The 15,041-nt window shown below is 41.6% G+C and overlaps 2 protein-coding genes across 11 annotated transcripts in view; one reads left to right on the top strand and one right to left on the bottom strand.

The window, feature by feature from the left end:
- The window catches only part of PRR14L (proline rich 14 like), a 35,798-nt gene extending 30,908 nt beyond the window's left edge, over positions 1-4,890 (top strand). For all 7 annotated transcript variants that reach the window (XM_050924317.1, XM_050924316.1, XM_050924318.1 and 4 more), the window contains 2 exons: positions 1,540-1,611; positions 2,477-4,890. In XM_050924317.1, the coding sequence (XP_050780274.1) occupies positions 1,540-1,611; positions 2,477-2,753 (349 nt within the window). In that variant the 3' untranslated portion in view covers positions 2,754-4,890. The remainder of the gene's footprint in view (positions 1-1,539; positions 1,612-2,476) is intronic.
- LOC127034926 (melanotransferrin-like) overlaps positions 1-15,041 on the bottom strand; it is a 28,969-nt gene that overhangs the window by 1,691 nt on the left and 12,237 nt on the right. Inside the window, exons 12-17 of one of the 4 annotated variants that reach the window (XM_050924333.1) lie at positions 14,857-15,039; positions 13,630-13,786; positions 12,598-12,710; positions 11,165-11,349; positions 10,549-10,735; positions 9,401-9,656 (exon numbers count right to left, since the gene is read on the bottom strand). In XM_050924333.1, coding sequence (XP_050780290.1) covers positions 9,616-9,656; positions 10,549-10,735; positions 11,165-11,349; positions 12,598-12,710; positions 13,630-13,786; positions 14,857-15,039 — 866 coding nt within the window. In that variant the 3' untranslated portion in view covers positions 9,401-9,615. Of the gene's footprint in view, positions 1-9,400; positions 9,657-10,548; positions 10,736-11,164; positions 11,350-12,597; positions 12,711-13,629; positions 13,787-14,856; positions 15,040-15,041 lie in introns of those variants that run through there. The other 3 variants (XM_050924335.1, XM_050924332.1, XM_050924334.1) reach the window with 3 other exon arrangements.

Raw genomic sequence — 15,041 nt, 5'->3', positions numbered from 1 at the left:
TTACTTGTCCCGTCGGCAGGTCCGGCCGATCATGGCTCCCACTGGCTGCGGATCGCTGCTCCAGGCCAATTGCAGCTCTCACTGGCCACGGATCGCCGTGATCGGCTGGACCTGCAGATGGGGCAGGTAAACGCACCGGCCCAGCCCACCACGGGCTTTCCCTACACAAACGGCGACCCCTGTTTGCGAAACCCTGGGATAGAAGAACAAGGAGGTACATGGCTGTCTCCAAACAAACAGAGTGTTACAGAGGACAAAGATCAATTTTCATCAATCAGAAAAGAAAGAACTAAGAGTAATGGACTTGAACTACTCCAAGTAATATTTAGGAAAATATGAAAAACTTTAGAAGTAGCAATGGAATGAATTGCCAAGGTAGGAGATGGAATTCCCCTTACAGTGTAGCCTTGAATGACTCAAATAGACACAGGTATGTTAGAAATAAATCAGTCCTGCTACAGTTCAGGGAGAGAAAACTGATTACCTTCTAGAATCCCCTACCAACCCAAATTGTGAGACTTTTTTGTCTGCAATCTCAATTTACCTGACTGTCCAACAGGATGTAAGAAAACCAAAGCTGAATGTTAATTTGGGCAGGCTCTATGTCAACCACATACACAACTTTTCCAATGTATTTGAGTCTGATCAGTTCCAGACCAGGGCCACTGTTGAAGAGCAGAAGTGGCAAGTTGGTGGATGGTTGAGGATAACATGTTTCTTTAGAGATTACATTTGAAATTGCATCATAAGAATTACCATTGTCTATAGTAAAATTTTAAACCAAGTCTCAAGAAATGAAATCCATTAATTAATATTTTGTGCCATTGAAATGGTTTTTTCCTCCTCTCCATTTTTCATAACTAGGGATCTACTTAAATTGTGGAGAAATCACACATTTTTCATGGGTTGGTCATGGCATAAATAGCAAATTTCATGGATGTGTATTTATGCCATGACCAACCCACAAAAAATGTGTGATTTCTCTGCAGCCTTTCTCAAACTGGAGGCTCCAACCCAAAAGGGAATTGCAAATCTATTAGGGGGTGTAGTATTGCCACCCTTACTTCTCCAATGTTGCTGGTTGTGGTGCTGCCTTCAGAGCTGGGTGCTTGGGCAGCAGCTGCCACTCTCTGCTCTGTCTTCAGAGCTGGGCAGCCAGAGACCAGATTTCATGGACATAATTTTCACAGCCACGAATTGGTAGACCCCCATTCATAACCCAGAAGGCAGTGACCTGTGAGGGTATTTTTCTATTTTGCCTTTAAGTATCATTGTTTAGAAATGTCACTTCATGTTGGGAAGAGCATTCATCCTTGCAGAAATGCCAGGTCACAATCCACAACTTCCTGAAGCACCATTTGAAAGGTTGATCAAAACTAGCTTCTCAGATCTCTTTCTAAAACTCATTACAAATTAATTAATGGAGTTTGAGGAGGGGGAGGAAAACCACATTTTCCCCATGTCAGGTGGCCTGTATAGGGGAAGATGGTTCTGAAATTCTCCTGACTTCATTGCTTCATTCACTACTTGTTTTTCCAGGCTGAAGAAGAAAGAATTTAGTTTAGAAGAAATTTACACAAACAAGAACTACAAGTCCCCTCCAGCGACCAGGTTGGTTACATTCACCAATGGGTGAGGTGAGGGATATGTAATTGAACTGGTTGGAGATATGAAACTACAGGTCTTTTGGAAATAAAGAGAGACAAATAAGCACCCTTCAAAACAGAGATGAAATTATGGCTCTGATTTGAACTGCTGAAGAAAGGTAATTCAGAAATCAGGTTGAAAATCTGTCCTTAATATCTGTGACTGATTGGGGACAGGAAGTTTACAGTAGTAGAAATTGAGAACTTATAGATGCTGAAGATTTAAATGTCACTTTTTTGTATTTATCTTTTATTTGCGTTCATTTAATTGTGCAGCCAATGTGCAGTACCCATTATTTCCCAAATTCAAAAGCAAACAAGATATTCCAAAATTATACTGACATGGAATATAGGGTCTAGACAAACACCTCAGTGCAAAATACCAAGAATGCTGCTTTACAGACAATGTAACGCCCTCACCCCCTTTAAAAAAGAAAATCTGTTGTCTAGGTCTAAATGCCTCTGTTCCTTAGGATAAAGATGCCTCTGTTCCTTGGTCTGCACTTTTGGACTAAAATGGGCAGAGGGAGATTCTACCTGCATATCTATGTGCCAACAAGAAACTATCCAGGAAATATACTAACAGTTGGGTGATGTGAAACTGTTTCTAAAGAGAAGTGGTCATTGGTTAGAAGCATGAGCTCCAGATAAGTTTGCATGCGAGAGGCCCTGGAAGGATCATTGAATTGAAGAATCCTAGAAGTTAGAGATGTTAAAGGCCTGAGTCATATAGTCCATTTCCCTGATGCTGCAGGATGGTTCCTTTCACTTCTGTGAATGAAGAAGTCTATTACTCTGATATTCCAACTTATACCCTTTGCCCTTCCCAGGTGTCTGGAAACCATCTTCGAGGAGCCCAAGGAGAAAAATGGATCCTTGATCTCTATCAGCCAGCAGAAGAGGAAGCGGATTCTGGAGTTCCAAGACTTCACTATTCCCCGGAAGAGGAAGGCACGTAGCAGAGTCAAAGTGACGGGTAGTTTCACCCGGGCAAAAAAGGCTGCACTACAGGGCAGAGAGCTAGATGCCCTCCTGATTCAGAAACTGATGGACCTTGAAGCCTTTTTTGCAGAGGAGGAAGAACGGGAGCAAGCATCTGGAAGCTGATGGAAGCATGGAAATGGCTCAGTTCCTTTAATGCTTTGATCTGCTTGGGAGGGATCTGCCTATTTCTCCAGACCTTGCCAACCACTCAGTTCTAATACCTGATGATCATTTGTTGGCTGTCACCCTCTTTGAGGTGCTAGAGTGTGTGTGTACATATATATTTTAGTGATGCAGGAGAGAGTCCTTTAATTCCTCTGCATGAGTGTAGCACAGCCAGGAGACATGCTATTCCTCCCCAACCTCTTTAGAAATTGTGGCTAATATTTAAACACCTCCTGCAGGTGGGATAAGGAGAGTGAAGGAGGAAATAGTAACCCCTTCAATGACACTAGGATTCTAAATACTCCTGAACTTTTGCGTATTCATGTGAGTCTGCTGTTTACTGCAGTGGCTTGTCGAGACAACTTGACAGAGGCAGCCGAGATGAATTCAGAGAGATGAATTTAGGGAGGTGGGTTCTTGAGATACCACAAACTTCAAAAATTAAAGAAAAATAGTTGGTGTGCTTTTAATTACTTCCATGTCTGTGCCCAGAAGTTTTCTTCTGTGATTCAGTTGCCCTTCTTGCACTCAGTCAGCAGCAGCCATACAGGACCAGGTCTTAAATAAGTTGCACTTTGTATGTGTTTTTCCTTTATTTGCTGCATGAAAGACGCCTTTTACTGTTACTTACCTTGTTTTTTTAATCACACATTAAGAAAAATGGCGCTAAATGCTAAGTTCTAACAAATTGTAGAGTGGATTTGTTAACCTGGTTTGCTGGTGCTTTGCCTTTGGAGGGAGGAGGAAACGTAGGAAGTAGCAGAAGGACATTACTAATGTTCAGTTAGTGGGACTATGCTCAGAGACATGGCACCAGGAACTTCAGTGTGAAGTTTATACTCTTTTTAGCAGTTTTAATTCTGACAAGAATACTAATTTGACCTCAAAAAGCCAAGCAGATTTTTTCTTCATGTCATCTTTCTACCATTGCAGCTTAGACTTCTAGTTTGGAATAGAGCTTCACATAGCTTACATAATTAGAGGTTCAGTATGCAGCAGTGCTGTACTTAATGGCTAGTGTTGTACAAAGAGTTCACTCAAGCCTCCTAATGTATAGAAAGTGTGTGTTTTGTTTTGTTTTAATACTTAAGGCCATTTGTAATTTGAAGTAGCACTGGGTAGTCTCTCGGCCATACTTTTGAGGACCAGTGTTCCCCTCTGGGATCCTTACTTGAAGCTGCAATTCAGGTAATTTCTGTTCTTCAGTGCCTCCAGGAGTTATTCTGGCAAAGCTTAATGGGATGCTGTCATTGCTGACATTCTCAAAGTTTAACAATTCCATTGTTTCTTTGCCCTGCCACTTGCAACTTGCACTTTTTTACCTGTGTGCCCCTACAGCAACTTTCTATTTACCTCCAAAATCAGTGTGTAGTCAGACATCTAGTGAATGAGCTTTCTGACCCAGTCCAAACGTGGGTTGAGGATACCCTGCTATCTTTTTTGCTGCTCTGCCAGCTTTGTTGTTGACCTGACAGAGAACTTAAACTGACAAGCCATCTGTTTAAATTCAAGAACTTTGAACAGGCAGGAAATGTTGGATGATTGTACTGTGTGACTTCAGTGAATAATATTCTGGGTTTGTTTTGTTCCCAGCTTATTTGCTGGGATTCTTGCACTGTTTACACCCTTGTTTTGGGGGTTGATCATCTTTACCCAGTAAGCAAAACTGAAATAGAAATGCAAACTACTGCTTTGGCTGTTTTATGCTGGTGGAGGCAAAATTTGGGCCTATTGAGATACCATTTTGGCTACCACTGTACAGGTCCATTTGATCCATTGAGGCTACTAAATGATACCTTAGTCAGTCCTCCTCGTATTATGAAAGGGATCCCTGAAAATAACTAATCACACTACTGTGGATATTGGCTTCTAAAATGTTTTTTAAACTCCCCAGACATTCATGACATCAGCACAGATATTGACTGACTGGAAGCTGAAGTAGGGGACTTCGCTTTCATTTTATGTACACAATGTGGGATTTCATGACACACTATTACAAAACTGAATTAATACTGATGTGGAATTAATGCTAATGAGGAATCTTCTGGCTTTATGGTGGAGTTGGGATGTAACCTCTGTGGGAGTTTGTGAAGTGGGTGGGTGGGTGGGGAGAAAACTCAGGTCCAAGCAGGGTTCTGCCCGCTTAGCATGTGCTTTGAAACATTTAGTTTGTTTTTACCTTTTTGTTCTTTGCTTCTTTCCCCTAGGCCTTGTTTGTCACTTTGAAATAACATTTCACAGAAAGCTCTTTTTGCTTGCTACAGCAGAGAGAGGCACAATGAAAATATTCAGCTCCATTTCACTTACAATCGCTGGAACTGTTCAGGTCTGTGATTTCCCCAATGTACCACATTCCCCAGGAGTTTTGAAAACTCTAACACTTCAGCATTATCATGATCAAGAGTTTTTTTTATAGCTGAGTAATGAAGGTATAAGCTAATCTAATTACCCCCCGCCCTCTTTCAGGTGGTCTAACTTTAATCATGCTTTTGTGCTTCTCCACAACTTTCTGTTCCTGTTTGCAGTGTTCCTGGAGCAGCAGCCTTGCTCTGACTTTTGGTTGTGGCTTATACTGGGAGGAACAATTGTGCAATGATTGGGTGTCTTAAACTCCAATCTGAGCTGCTTCTGTCCCATATAGTCTTTTTATGAGAGAAATGTGGAGGATGCAAACTTTTGGATATTGACATGCCTCTCTAGTGTGAGGAAGTGTACGCTTGCCTTTTCCTAAGATGGAGCCACCCAAGTGAGGATTTTTTTTGTCATATGGAAAAGACCTTGTACATATGGCTTTGTGAAGTACTGTAAATACATTTAAAAGGCGAATTTGCAGAGCTGTCCCCATGTACTCTGTCAGATGCTCAGCTTGCAGTGCTGGGCTCTTTCCTGAGAAACGTAGCTGGCTGGGGATGGACGGGGTTTTTATTTTACCGAAATCAAAGCTTAATGTTCTCATCCAGCTGCAAACCAAGCCGCAAAAGGTAATTAATGCATATTGAGGGGGCTCTCATGACCCTGTATCCCCAGGATTGTGTACACTTGAGTTCTGATGCTTTCTGGATGTGGTTTTTGGCAAGCCATTCTCATTTACCGGATCCATTTACCCTATCCTATTCAGAGTTGGGTTCTGTGGTGTGGTAGATGTCAGTCACTCTGCTGGAGAGTGGATGCTAACTGCCTGAATGAGATGTATGTCTGATATTAACATATTAATAAATAGCTCAATGGAAATTTGTACTCTTTTTGTAACATTGGCCTCTGTTATGCCTCTGCAGATTAGTTTCTGTTCAATAGTTTGTGAATCTAAAATTCCACTGATTTTTTTTTTCTTTTGTGTGTGTGTTTTTAATTTATGGAAATAAATTTTTTTTGACAACCTTTCAATTGTTTACTAAAGACTTAGGGTTTTTATCCCTCAAATACCACTCTAATTTTGTCTCTTAAGTTAGTTCAGGTTTCTCACCTGTGAATGGGGGATATCATCTGTCTTTTAGTGGAGCTGTGAGAATGAATTCATTGTCTGTAAAGTGTTTTGAAATCCTTGAATAGAAGTGCAAATATTGCTTCTCTTTAGCCAGTAGCTGTGTAGGCTACTGTGTAACATTTTGCATACACATGAGATGAAGAAACTGCATGCAGGTGTGCGTACAATGCAGACAAATGAATCTTCAAACACCACCTTGGTGCACAGGTAAGGGAGTGTGAGGGTTTCTTGGTCCTAATGTTTTCCTGTTTATACACTACCCAACAACACTGGCAAGTGCAGGATGGTCTGCATAAATTCTGTATTCTTTCCCTGTCTGATTCATTCCTATTTTTCCTTTGCTCTCTCCTGTCCAAACTAGAGGCTCCATGTTGCAAGCACCAGCATGCCAAAGAAGTCACTGATTAGCTGGGGTAGCTGCTGAGTGTTGCACTGCGCCTCCTGAATACCATTGCTTCTAGGTAGCTTTGCTACCCCAAAGACGGTGAGGAGAGAACTGGGGAATTAAACACAGGCCTACTACACTATACATAGCAGTTACTGTTGGGCGAAAAGGTTAATTTCTGCAAAGTAGCAAAGGTATTATAAGACACTATGAGACATTGAACAGTCAGACTGAATTCATAACCCACGAGAGATTAGAAACAATTGACTATATTCATATACTACATTCTGGAAGAGACCAGGCTTATGACTTCAAATTAAGATTTAATCACTTTGATATAAAGTTTTGTGTCTAGTCATTCTTGCAGAAAACTGATTTTTTTTTCTTTATGATTTGTATTTCTCATACAGCCATCCAGCATTCTGGACAGACCTTAACTACATATAAAAATGTTGCTGGTAAAACAGAACTTGTAGTTGAAGTTGTTATGCTTTTTAATTGTATTAATCCTACGTTTGACAGTTGTCTTATTAATGTTTTCTACTAGTTGATGTATTCTCAGCTGTGGAAGTCCCTTCCTGGGTTCAAAGTGCAGTGCTGCATCTGTCCAGTAGATGGTGTGTGAAATCAAAGGAAGGAAGTGTGAACTCAAAGGAAGGGAGTAAGAGGAAGCCTAAACTTGCATTAATTATGGTGAAATGAACAGATTCAGCCCAGAAGCAGGATCCTGTGTACTCTGCAATTCAATAGCTGCAGTATTTGACAAGTTTCCAAGATGCTCCAGACTTCATCCTTTTTGCTGCAGCAAGATGCGCTTGGTTTTGTTTCGTTGTCATGTTGGGACTCAGCTATAGATAGCTTTCCCCAGGAGGGCAAGTGAGTTGGATTTACAGTGCATGCTCCCTGCACTGTTTCATCAAGCCAGGCAGAATGGAGCCAGGGAACAGGGGAGCCAGAAGTAGAGAAACTGCTTGGAGAACAGCACAGCAGCCAGGGACTAGAAAGCTATGGGGAGACACAAGCTGATGATAAAGAGGGCTATAAGCTTCTCTCTTCCCTAGAATGTATGAGACAACCTGGAGAACATCACAGAAGAGGCCTGGAAATGCAACCAAGCCATCTGGAGAATACAGCAAAAATGTTGACATTCTTATCAACAAATTATCCATCCATCAGTATTTTTGACTAATGCTTCATAGTCAAATACTCGGTGACCAAAAAAAGGTGAGAGATTTTCAGCAATGATTATTTTCAAGTTTTGTGTTGTTTTTTTTTTTGTTTTGTTTTTGCTATGCTAAGTGGCATGGCTCCCATGACCTCACATCCTGTGCTGTTCTCCAGATAATGCACCAGGCTAGCCTTCACTTCTTACTCCTCCTCCCTTAGGTAATTTAGGGTAATCTAAACCCAGTGGAGATGGGAGAGGATGGAAATGAAGAATATTTCATAGCAACAGAATATGTTCATCTTGTTATGTGATCTAGGAGTCCTTGCTGCAGAATCTGATGAAATGATGATGCAGAGAACACAAAGATCCCTGTCCAGGAGTAATGTCCAGACCAAGGGATGTCCTCTGTTATGGGAAACAAAAATTACAAGTAATGAAACTAACTTTCTCTCACAATCCTACTTAAATTTCCCATCATCTGTCTGAAGAGGACTGGCTTGGATTTGTTTTGCCACTCTTAATATCTTGCTGAATGGTGGTGGTCTCTGCACCCTGGGCTAATGAGGCTGCCTGTACAGCACTCCCAGCCCATTCTAACTAATGAAGAGAATGGGTCTAGGAATCAGCCTCTTGCCTGGTAATGTACAATGGTTCCACAAGGTTGCAACTGAGTTCTTAAAGTTAATGTGAACTATAATGTGTCACAAGACAACACTCTTTTTTTTTTTTCAGAGATCTTGCACTGTGTTCCAGCACCACCTCTAGTAAAAAGCATACAGTTTAACCATATACATTGTGAGAAGGTTCCCTGAGGTTTGGATGAACACAAATTAGATTATTCTCAGTCATGAGAAATACCTTGTTAAGTACTGCTGTTTTGGACAAGAATGGGAACTCCATTGTTGTTCCCTTCCCACCATCCCCACCTTCTATTAAGAATATAGGAACCTGGTTCTGATGGTAGAAACTTACTCGTTCTAGATTGTTAATTTGCTAAGGGATAAGTGCAAAATGTATTAATTCATTTGGGACACATTCTTGGTTGGTCATACAAACAGAAGAGAAATAAATCCTTCCCTATTCATAGCAGACATGGATACACTTATTGCTTGTCTATGCTAGATGTAAATATATAGGTCGTGTGTAGTGGCTAACTATAGCAAGATCTATGCATATAAAAGTAATGTTGCAGTTACCTCAGATAACAAGTTGTTTTAAATGGAAATGTAGTATAAAGAAAACATGTTAGGGGAATGAGGCAATAACCTCTGTTATGTACATGGTCTGTTAAAGGAGGAATAATTCCTAGGCCCAATGTGGCCTACAGCGTGGCCTTTGTCCTTCTTATAAAGATGCTGAATTGTGGGGTTGGGGAGTGGGGTTTAAACTGGAAATACTGAGGAGTTTTGATCTTAATTGTTGGTGCTGCTTTTCTGATACCACTGGCCCAGTCTCAAAGTTTGCTGTCTGATCTATACTGCTCTGCATGATGCCAGACTCCACACCAAGTGGAGTGAACATTGGTAATAGGCAGTGCTTCTGGATAGGAAAAGGGAGTGACATTTGAGCAGCATTATCAGCGTATATATTAGTAGGTGCAAGGTAATGCAAGGTTCAGTTTTTTTCAGTATTTAAATGAGGTCTCTCCTGCTTCTATGAAACAGAAAATAGCCAGTCTCAAGTGGTGAAAATCCTCTTGGCATCTCTTGATTTCAACTTGGGTGGCAGTGGTGGATGTCTTGTGGAACTTCTGTGTGTTGCGTCTGTAGATATGTCTGCGTATCTAAGATGTGCAGATATCCTGTTTGCAGAATTCTAAGATGTCTATAGATCAAAATACAGTGTTTTAATTAAAACTCTCAACTATAAAATTACAGTTCTGTCTGAACAGTACATACATACTGCACCTAAGGTCAGTAAAACTGAAATGCTAGTATGAATCTCTTGATTTTCAGTTTGTTTACTCTGCCTTTAACAGCACTTTATATATAGTTGACTTCATTGGTTTTGTTGATGGCCAGTTGCATGCCTTGATATTGCTTTGAGTAGCTTTGTACAAGATTTTTATAGTAATTTAAAGTTCTCCAGCCATATTATTGAAAAGTTTGTTTTTTAATAATTCAGTGTGACAGTGTCCCTTTTAAAGGCAAAATACAAATTTTAACTGTAAAAAAACTGACCTCTCTCTCCCCCAACCTTGGCATCTCCAAGTAAGAAATAAGTGACTCTTTCCCACCCACCCCCCAGCCCCAGAGCTGGTCTGTGGAGATCAAGGGGCAACAAGGAGCAAAATCACAACTAGTATAAATGGACCTGTCTTCAGTAAACCTGTGCTTGCTTTACACTATCATTGAATTTAGCCACAAAATTAAACTATAACCTGCTTAGCTATTCACGGTACTGTATTCACTGTCTCTCCATAGTGTGATAATCTTTTAAATCGTGCAGTCAATGGGTGTTACTGCAGAAGTGCTGTGTCTACTGCGAGCTGATGGCAACGATTATTTTAACAATGTTGTCTGTGAGGAAGCTCCATAGAACACTCATATTCCAGTGCCCACGGGCAGAAGTTGCTGTAAGGAATTTTGGCTTTGGGGGAACTCCCTAGCCGCAGTGGAACTAGCAAAAATGAGTTTCAGTAGGGAGCTGACAGTTACTGTCCAGGCATGCTTCTAAGGTTGTGTGTTCTAGCTCAACATGAACTACATCACATTACCTGCATGTGTGCAGTTAAACGCAGATTCTGCCAGCTGAAAGAAGGGCTTTCCAAGAATTGACTGATAGCCCAGGTGACTTGTGTGAACAAGATACTGAGTGGCATCTTTAAAGAGCAGATCACTTTCTCCATACTTCTGTGAGTGAAATAGATGGAACCTAGAATCCAGATTTGTTTCCAGAGTTTCCTTAACAGAAAAGAAAAGAAGAAAAAACTCAGAAAGCAGAAAACAAAATAGATGAAGCAGGTGAATTTTCAGCCATGTAGCATCCTCATGTAGAGAAAGATGTGTAGGATTCAGCTAGTGCTAGCCTTATTTGGGGCTCTTGCAGTCTCCTCCTGCATGTTAACTCATTGTCTGTTGCAACACCACAGAGGCTTGTTTCTCAGCAAGAATATGATCATGATGTAGGAGCTACTGGTGCTGAAACTCTCCTTTAGTGAATCTGAATGGTCTTTTCATTAGTCTCCTGTGCAGTCTTAAACCTTTAGTGCTAGCTGTGGAGGCACTTTATTTCTTATTTTGTTTGGAAGGTTTTGGACTCTGGACCTTGATGGGGTTTTCAGTAATGTGTAACCAGAACAGGAAAACAATCCTTTCCATCTTCTGCCTTACCTGGGATTTCATCAGGAAGCCATAGATCTTGGTGGTAGTCACTGGTCGAGTCATAACTATGTTAGGAGGAACAGGACCGAGGTTACAGTCTGCCCAGTCTGTGACTGGAACACGCCTTCCATCCAGACACAACATCTCAAAGTCATTTAAGGTATAACCCATAGCCCAACCTGAGCTTTGCAGAGCTGTAAAAGAGATGGAGAGGCAATAGAGTTGAGCTCAGTAAATCCTGTGTCCACACTATCAGCGAGATCTCAGTTGAGACATGGTGAAATCCCATGCAGAGTATTAGCATTGGAAAGGAAAAACTCTCAGTGCACTGTGTCCAAAAAGTACAGCTTGCCCCAGTCATCTATAGAGGATGTATAATGGGCACATTGGAGTTTCTGTAGGCTGCGACAACTGCAATGTATAGCAATGCCATATCAGCCCATCAATCCATCTTAACCTGCGGCTGGAAAGACCTCTTAGAGAAAAGGTAATTCAGTCTCCATGACCATTCAGCCATTAACTGCTCTGCAGAAACTGCTAATCGGTGCGTATGTTCTAATAGAGGTCCAATTCCTTATGCAGACATGTATCTTTTCTGAAAGACTACACAGTGTCTTACAAACACCTTTCTCTGGAATTTAGACTGCAGAAATTTCAATGTGCTTTTGGGAAGACTCGACTTAGTGGTTTGTAAGGCCAAATGAAAATGGAGTTTGCTTTTCTTCTTCCCGCCCGAGGTTGTGATCTGTTTTATCTGCTATTAAGATTGGCAAAAGGAGTGTTTGGGGGTTTCAATGCTTTTCTATTTTAAGCTACTGTAACCAAAATTGACTTTCATTTTAAAATATGCCAGTTGGCAGCCCTTCTGTCCATTGTACTGCTCTGCTTTTTGCCATTTGTACAGTAACTTAGTTGAGAACTTTGACAAGTAGCTAATTTCACATGGACAGTAGTGAGATTTTGTACCCATTTATATGCACTGTTCTTGTGTCCAAAATAACACATGATAAAGTCAAATCAGTTCTCTTGTCATTTAGAGTCTGTAGGAGCCACAGAGCATTTCCCAGCACAAACAACGGTTTTACACTTCAGCATATATTGTGGTATCTCTCTGGTCAAGCATAAGGGTATACAACTACTACAACTATACTAGCCTCTGAACAAGGCTGTGATGGCAGGGGGAATCAATGGGTCTTCTGACACTATTAAGGGACCTTTTTCCCAAATGGGCACTTTGCAAGTCTTGTTTCTCCCTATCTTCCTGCTGTCACTGATTATTTCCTTCTGTCCCCCTCAAACTAAATTGTAATTGAATCTTGTGCTTTATTGGAGCATTCAAATGCAGACTTTAAACCCAGACAAAACAGCCGCATGCTCAGATTAGATCTATGTATGTGGATGTTTTGGAATCATGATCACTGTGTGGGAAGAAACTTTGGTACCAGCTGAAATTCTGAAAGGATGAATCTCACTCTCAATATTCTTGAGCAGGTTATGATGTTCCAGGAAAGCCACGTCCCCAAAGCTCCTTCCACTGGGACTGCCGACTAGACACCTAGTGCAAGGGAAAGCAATAGTTTGAGAGAGCAATATCAGATTGAGAGACTAGAACTTCTGGGAGCGGTAGATGACTGAAGGGTTTGGATACTAATTTGAGTCTAGTCTAGGTCACTGATTGCCAAAAGCTACCACCATATGCTGAAACAAATGGATAATCTATGTGTGAAATGAGTTAGTGGTCTCAGCGCTGGTTTTGGGGAATGAGTGTCTTACAAATAACTATTTGCCTCCTTGCTGGCAATCTCAGCAAACAGGCCAAAGTCTCAGTGGGCATGGAGACTGAATAACTTTCTCATTCCTAAAGCTGACTCCCAAACTGGAGTTGAAGCATATTGGCAGGGCAGTATAAAGAAGCTGGCAATACCACATTGCATCTGGATTTCTGTCTCTAGGGCTGCCCAGCTAATACTATTCAACTACATTCATTGTAAATACAGAGATTGGAACATTTTATTTATGCTTTCTCTGTCTCCAGTTTATTTTATATTCTCTTTCCATTAGGTGGTGGGATTGATTCCCTCCCTACATAATTGCCTTTCATATCCTGCACTACTAACTTGCTCAAATTCCACACCAGTTGTGCCGGCTGACCCTGTGGAGCAACTATTACCCCTTCAGTTGGTCTCTGTGTAGGCTGGGTTTGGGCACCAAATATCATTAGTGGATTCTGAGTTAAGAAGCACTATCTTGTCTAGTTCGCCATTAGAAATGGCTATATAACTTGTAAATCGCCAGCCAGCTGAGCAGTCCCATAGCAATCACAACTGAAATAAAATACACTGACCCAAAGGCAATCTTTACGGTCACCAGCTTTTAAATAAGAGTCCTTCCTAGGAAACCTGTAGGCAAAAGAAATGAGCCATTTCTGGGTGATGCTTTTAAGCTGCATCCTTGCCTCAAACAGAGGGACTTACCTGAGCGCACCCATGTTTCCATAGTACCGTTCGTTATGATTCGCAGCACACCTGCTGGACACTTTCGCCCCTTCCATCTCACCATCTCCAATACAGACTTTGCATAGGTTCCTGTCTGCTCCTGGCATACAACCCTTCCAAAAGTAACTCTGGTAAGCTAAGAGAAGGAATAGATGAGGTTAGTCAATGTGGGGCATTTCAAAATATGTTCTTTCCTAATAGAGGACAGGGACTGCTACTATATTTCTCCATGGTGTTCACACCTCAGCTGCTAGAAGAGGGCCTCACGCTCCCTGATTGAACTAACCTCATTATCTCCAGACTGATTCTTGCCTGCATATTTATACCTGCCTCTGGAAATTTCCATTACATGCGTCTGACAAAGTAGGTATTCACCCATGAAAGCTTATGCTCCATTACATCTGTCAGTCTTTAAGGTGCCACAGGACTCTTTGTTGCTTTTTACAGATCCAGACTAACATGGCTACCCCTTTGATACTTGTATTTCTCCATTGTAAGACAGTTTGCATTTCCTGAGCCTGTGGTCTTGTCTCACCCAGCTGCTAACATTAGAGGACCAGACACTTTATCCACTGAGTAGGTATGCGCCAAGACCTACCGTAAAAGAGTTCACAAATTAACTCCTGCTTGGGTGAGGGAGAATGGCAGACAGCAAATGAGTAAAACTAAACCTTGCAGGTGAGTAAGGCTGTCTCTATGTGGAGGAATGCTGACTGCATAACATTACCTACAGACAGGGATGATGCTCACCTGCCAATAGGTGGAAGTTTTAATTAGCCACACTGAGGGCAGCTCAGTTCTTAACACTTGACCCATTACAGACAGAATCCGCCAACCTTCTGAGCATGGTGCAAGACGCTTTGATCAGGTATTAGATTTTGCGTTTTAAAGCTGGTATGGAGGGCAGTTGTTGGGGAGAATGGGTATCTGTCTCTTATAGGCAGTATTTAATATTTTTAAACATACTGTGGTGATAAGCACATTATAAATAATTTCAGATGTCGAGGTTAATTAGCAGTGCTCCCACTAGAAATCCATTAGACCAGGAGAGTGTTCTGAAAGGACATAATGGAGCAATGGTGAATGTCATAAGTGATGTGTACGAATGACTGAAGTCTTCCACTCTCTCTCCCTCCCTCCTTCTTTCCCAGACCCCTTTGGCACCATCATTCGTCCACTTGGTAGATATTCTGGTGCAGTCCTTACCAGAGGCGATATCACAGTTCACAGTGTTGTTCTCCAGAGCCCCCACTGTGTACGTGGAGAGGAGCAGCCACCCTGCAGGACTGTACAGGTGACTGTGGCAGGAACGCCGTCCCCTCAGATTATGGATATTTACATGCCTGGCATTCTTCTTTGCCAGGGCTACAGCGTAGACAGGTGGCAGTGCT

This window comes from Gopherus flavomarginatus, chromosome 15 (genome assembly GCF_025201925.1).
Source record: "Gopherus flavomarginatus isolate rGopFla2 chromosome 15, rGopFla2.mat.asm, whole genome shotgun sequence".
NCBI classification, from domain to species: domain Eukaryota; kingdom Metazoa; phylum Chordata; order Testudines; family Testudinidae; genus Gopherus; species Gopherus flavomarginatus.
The sequence above is the reverse complement of the archived record's forward strand: the minus strand, read 5'-3'. Positions and strand labels throughout refer to the sequence as shown.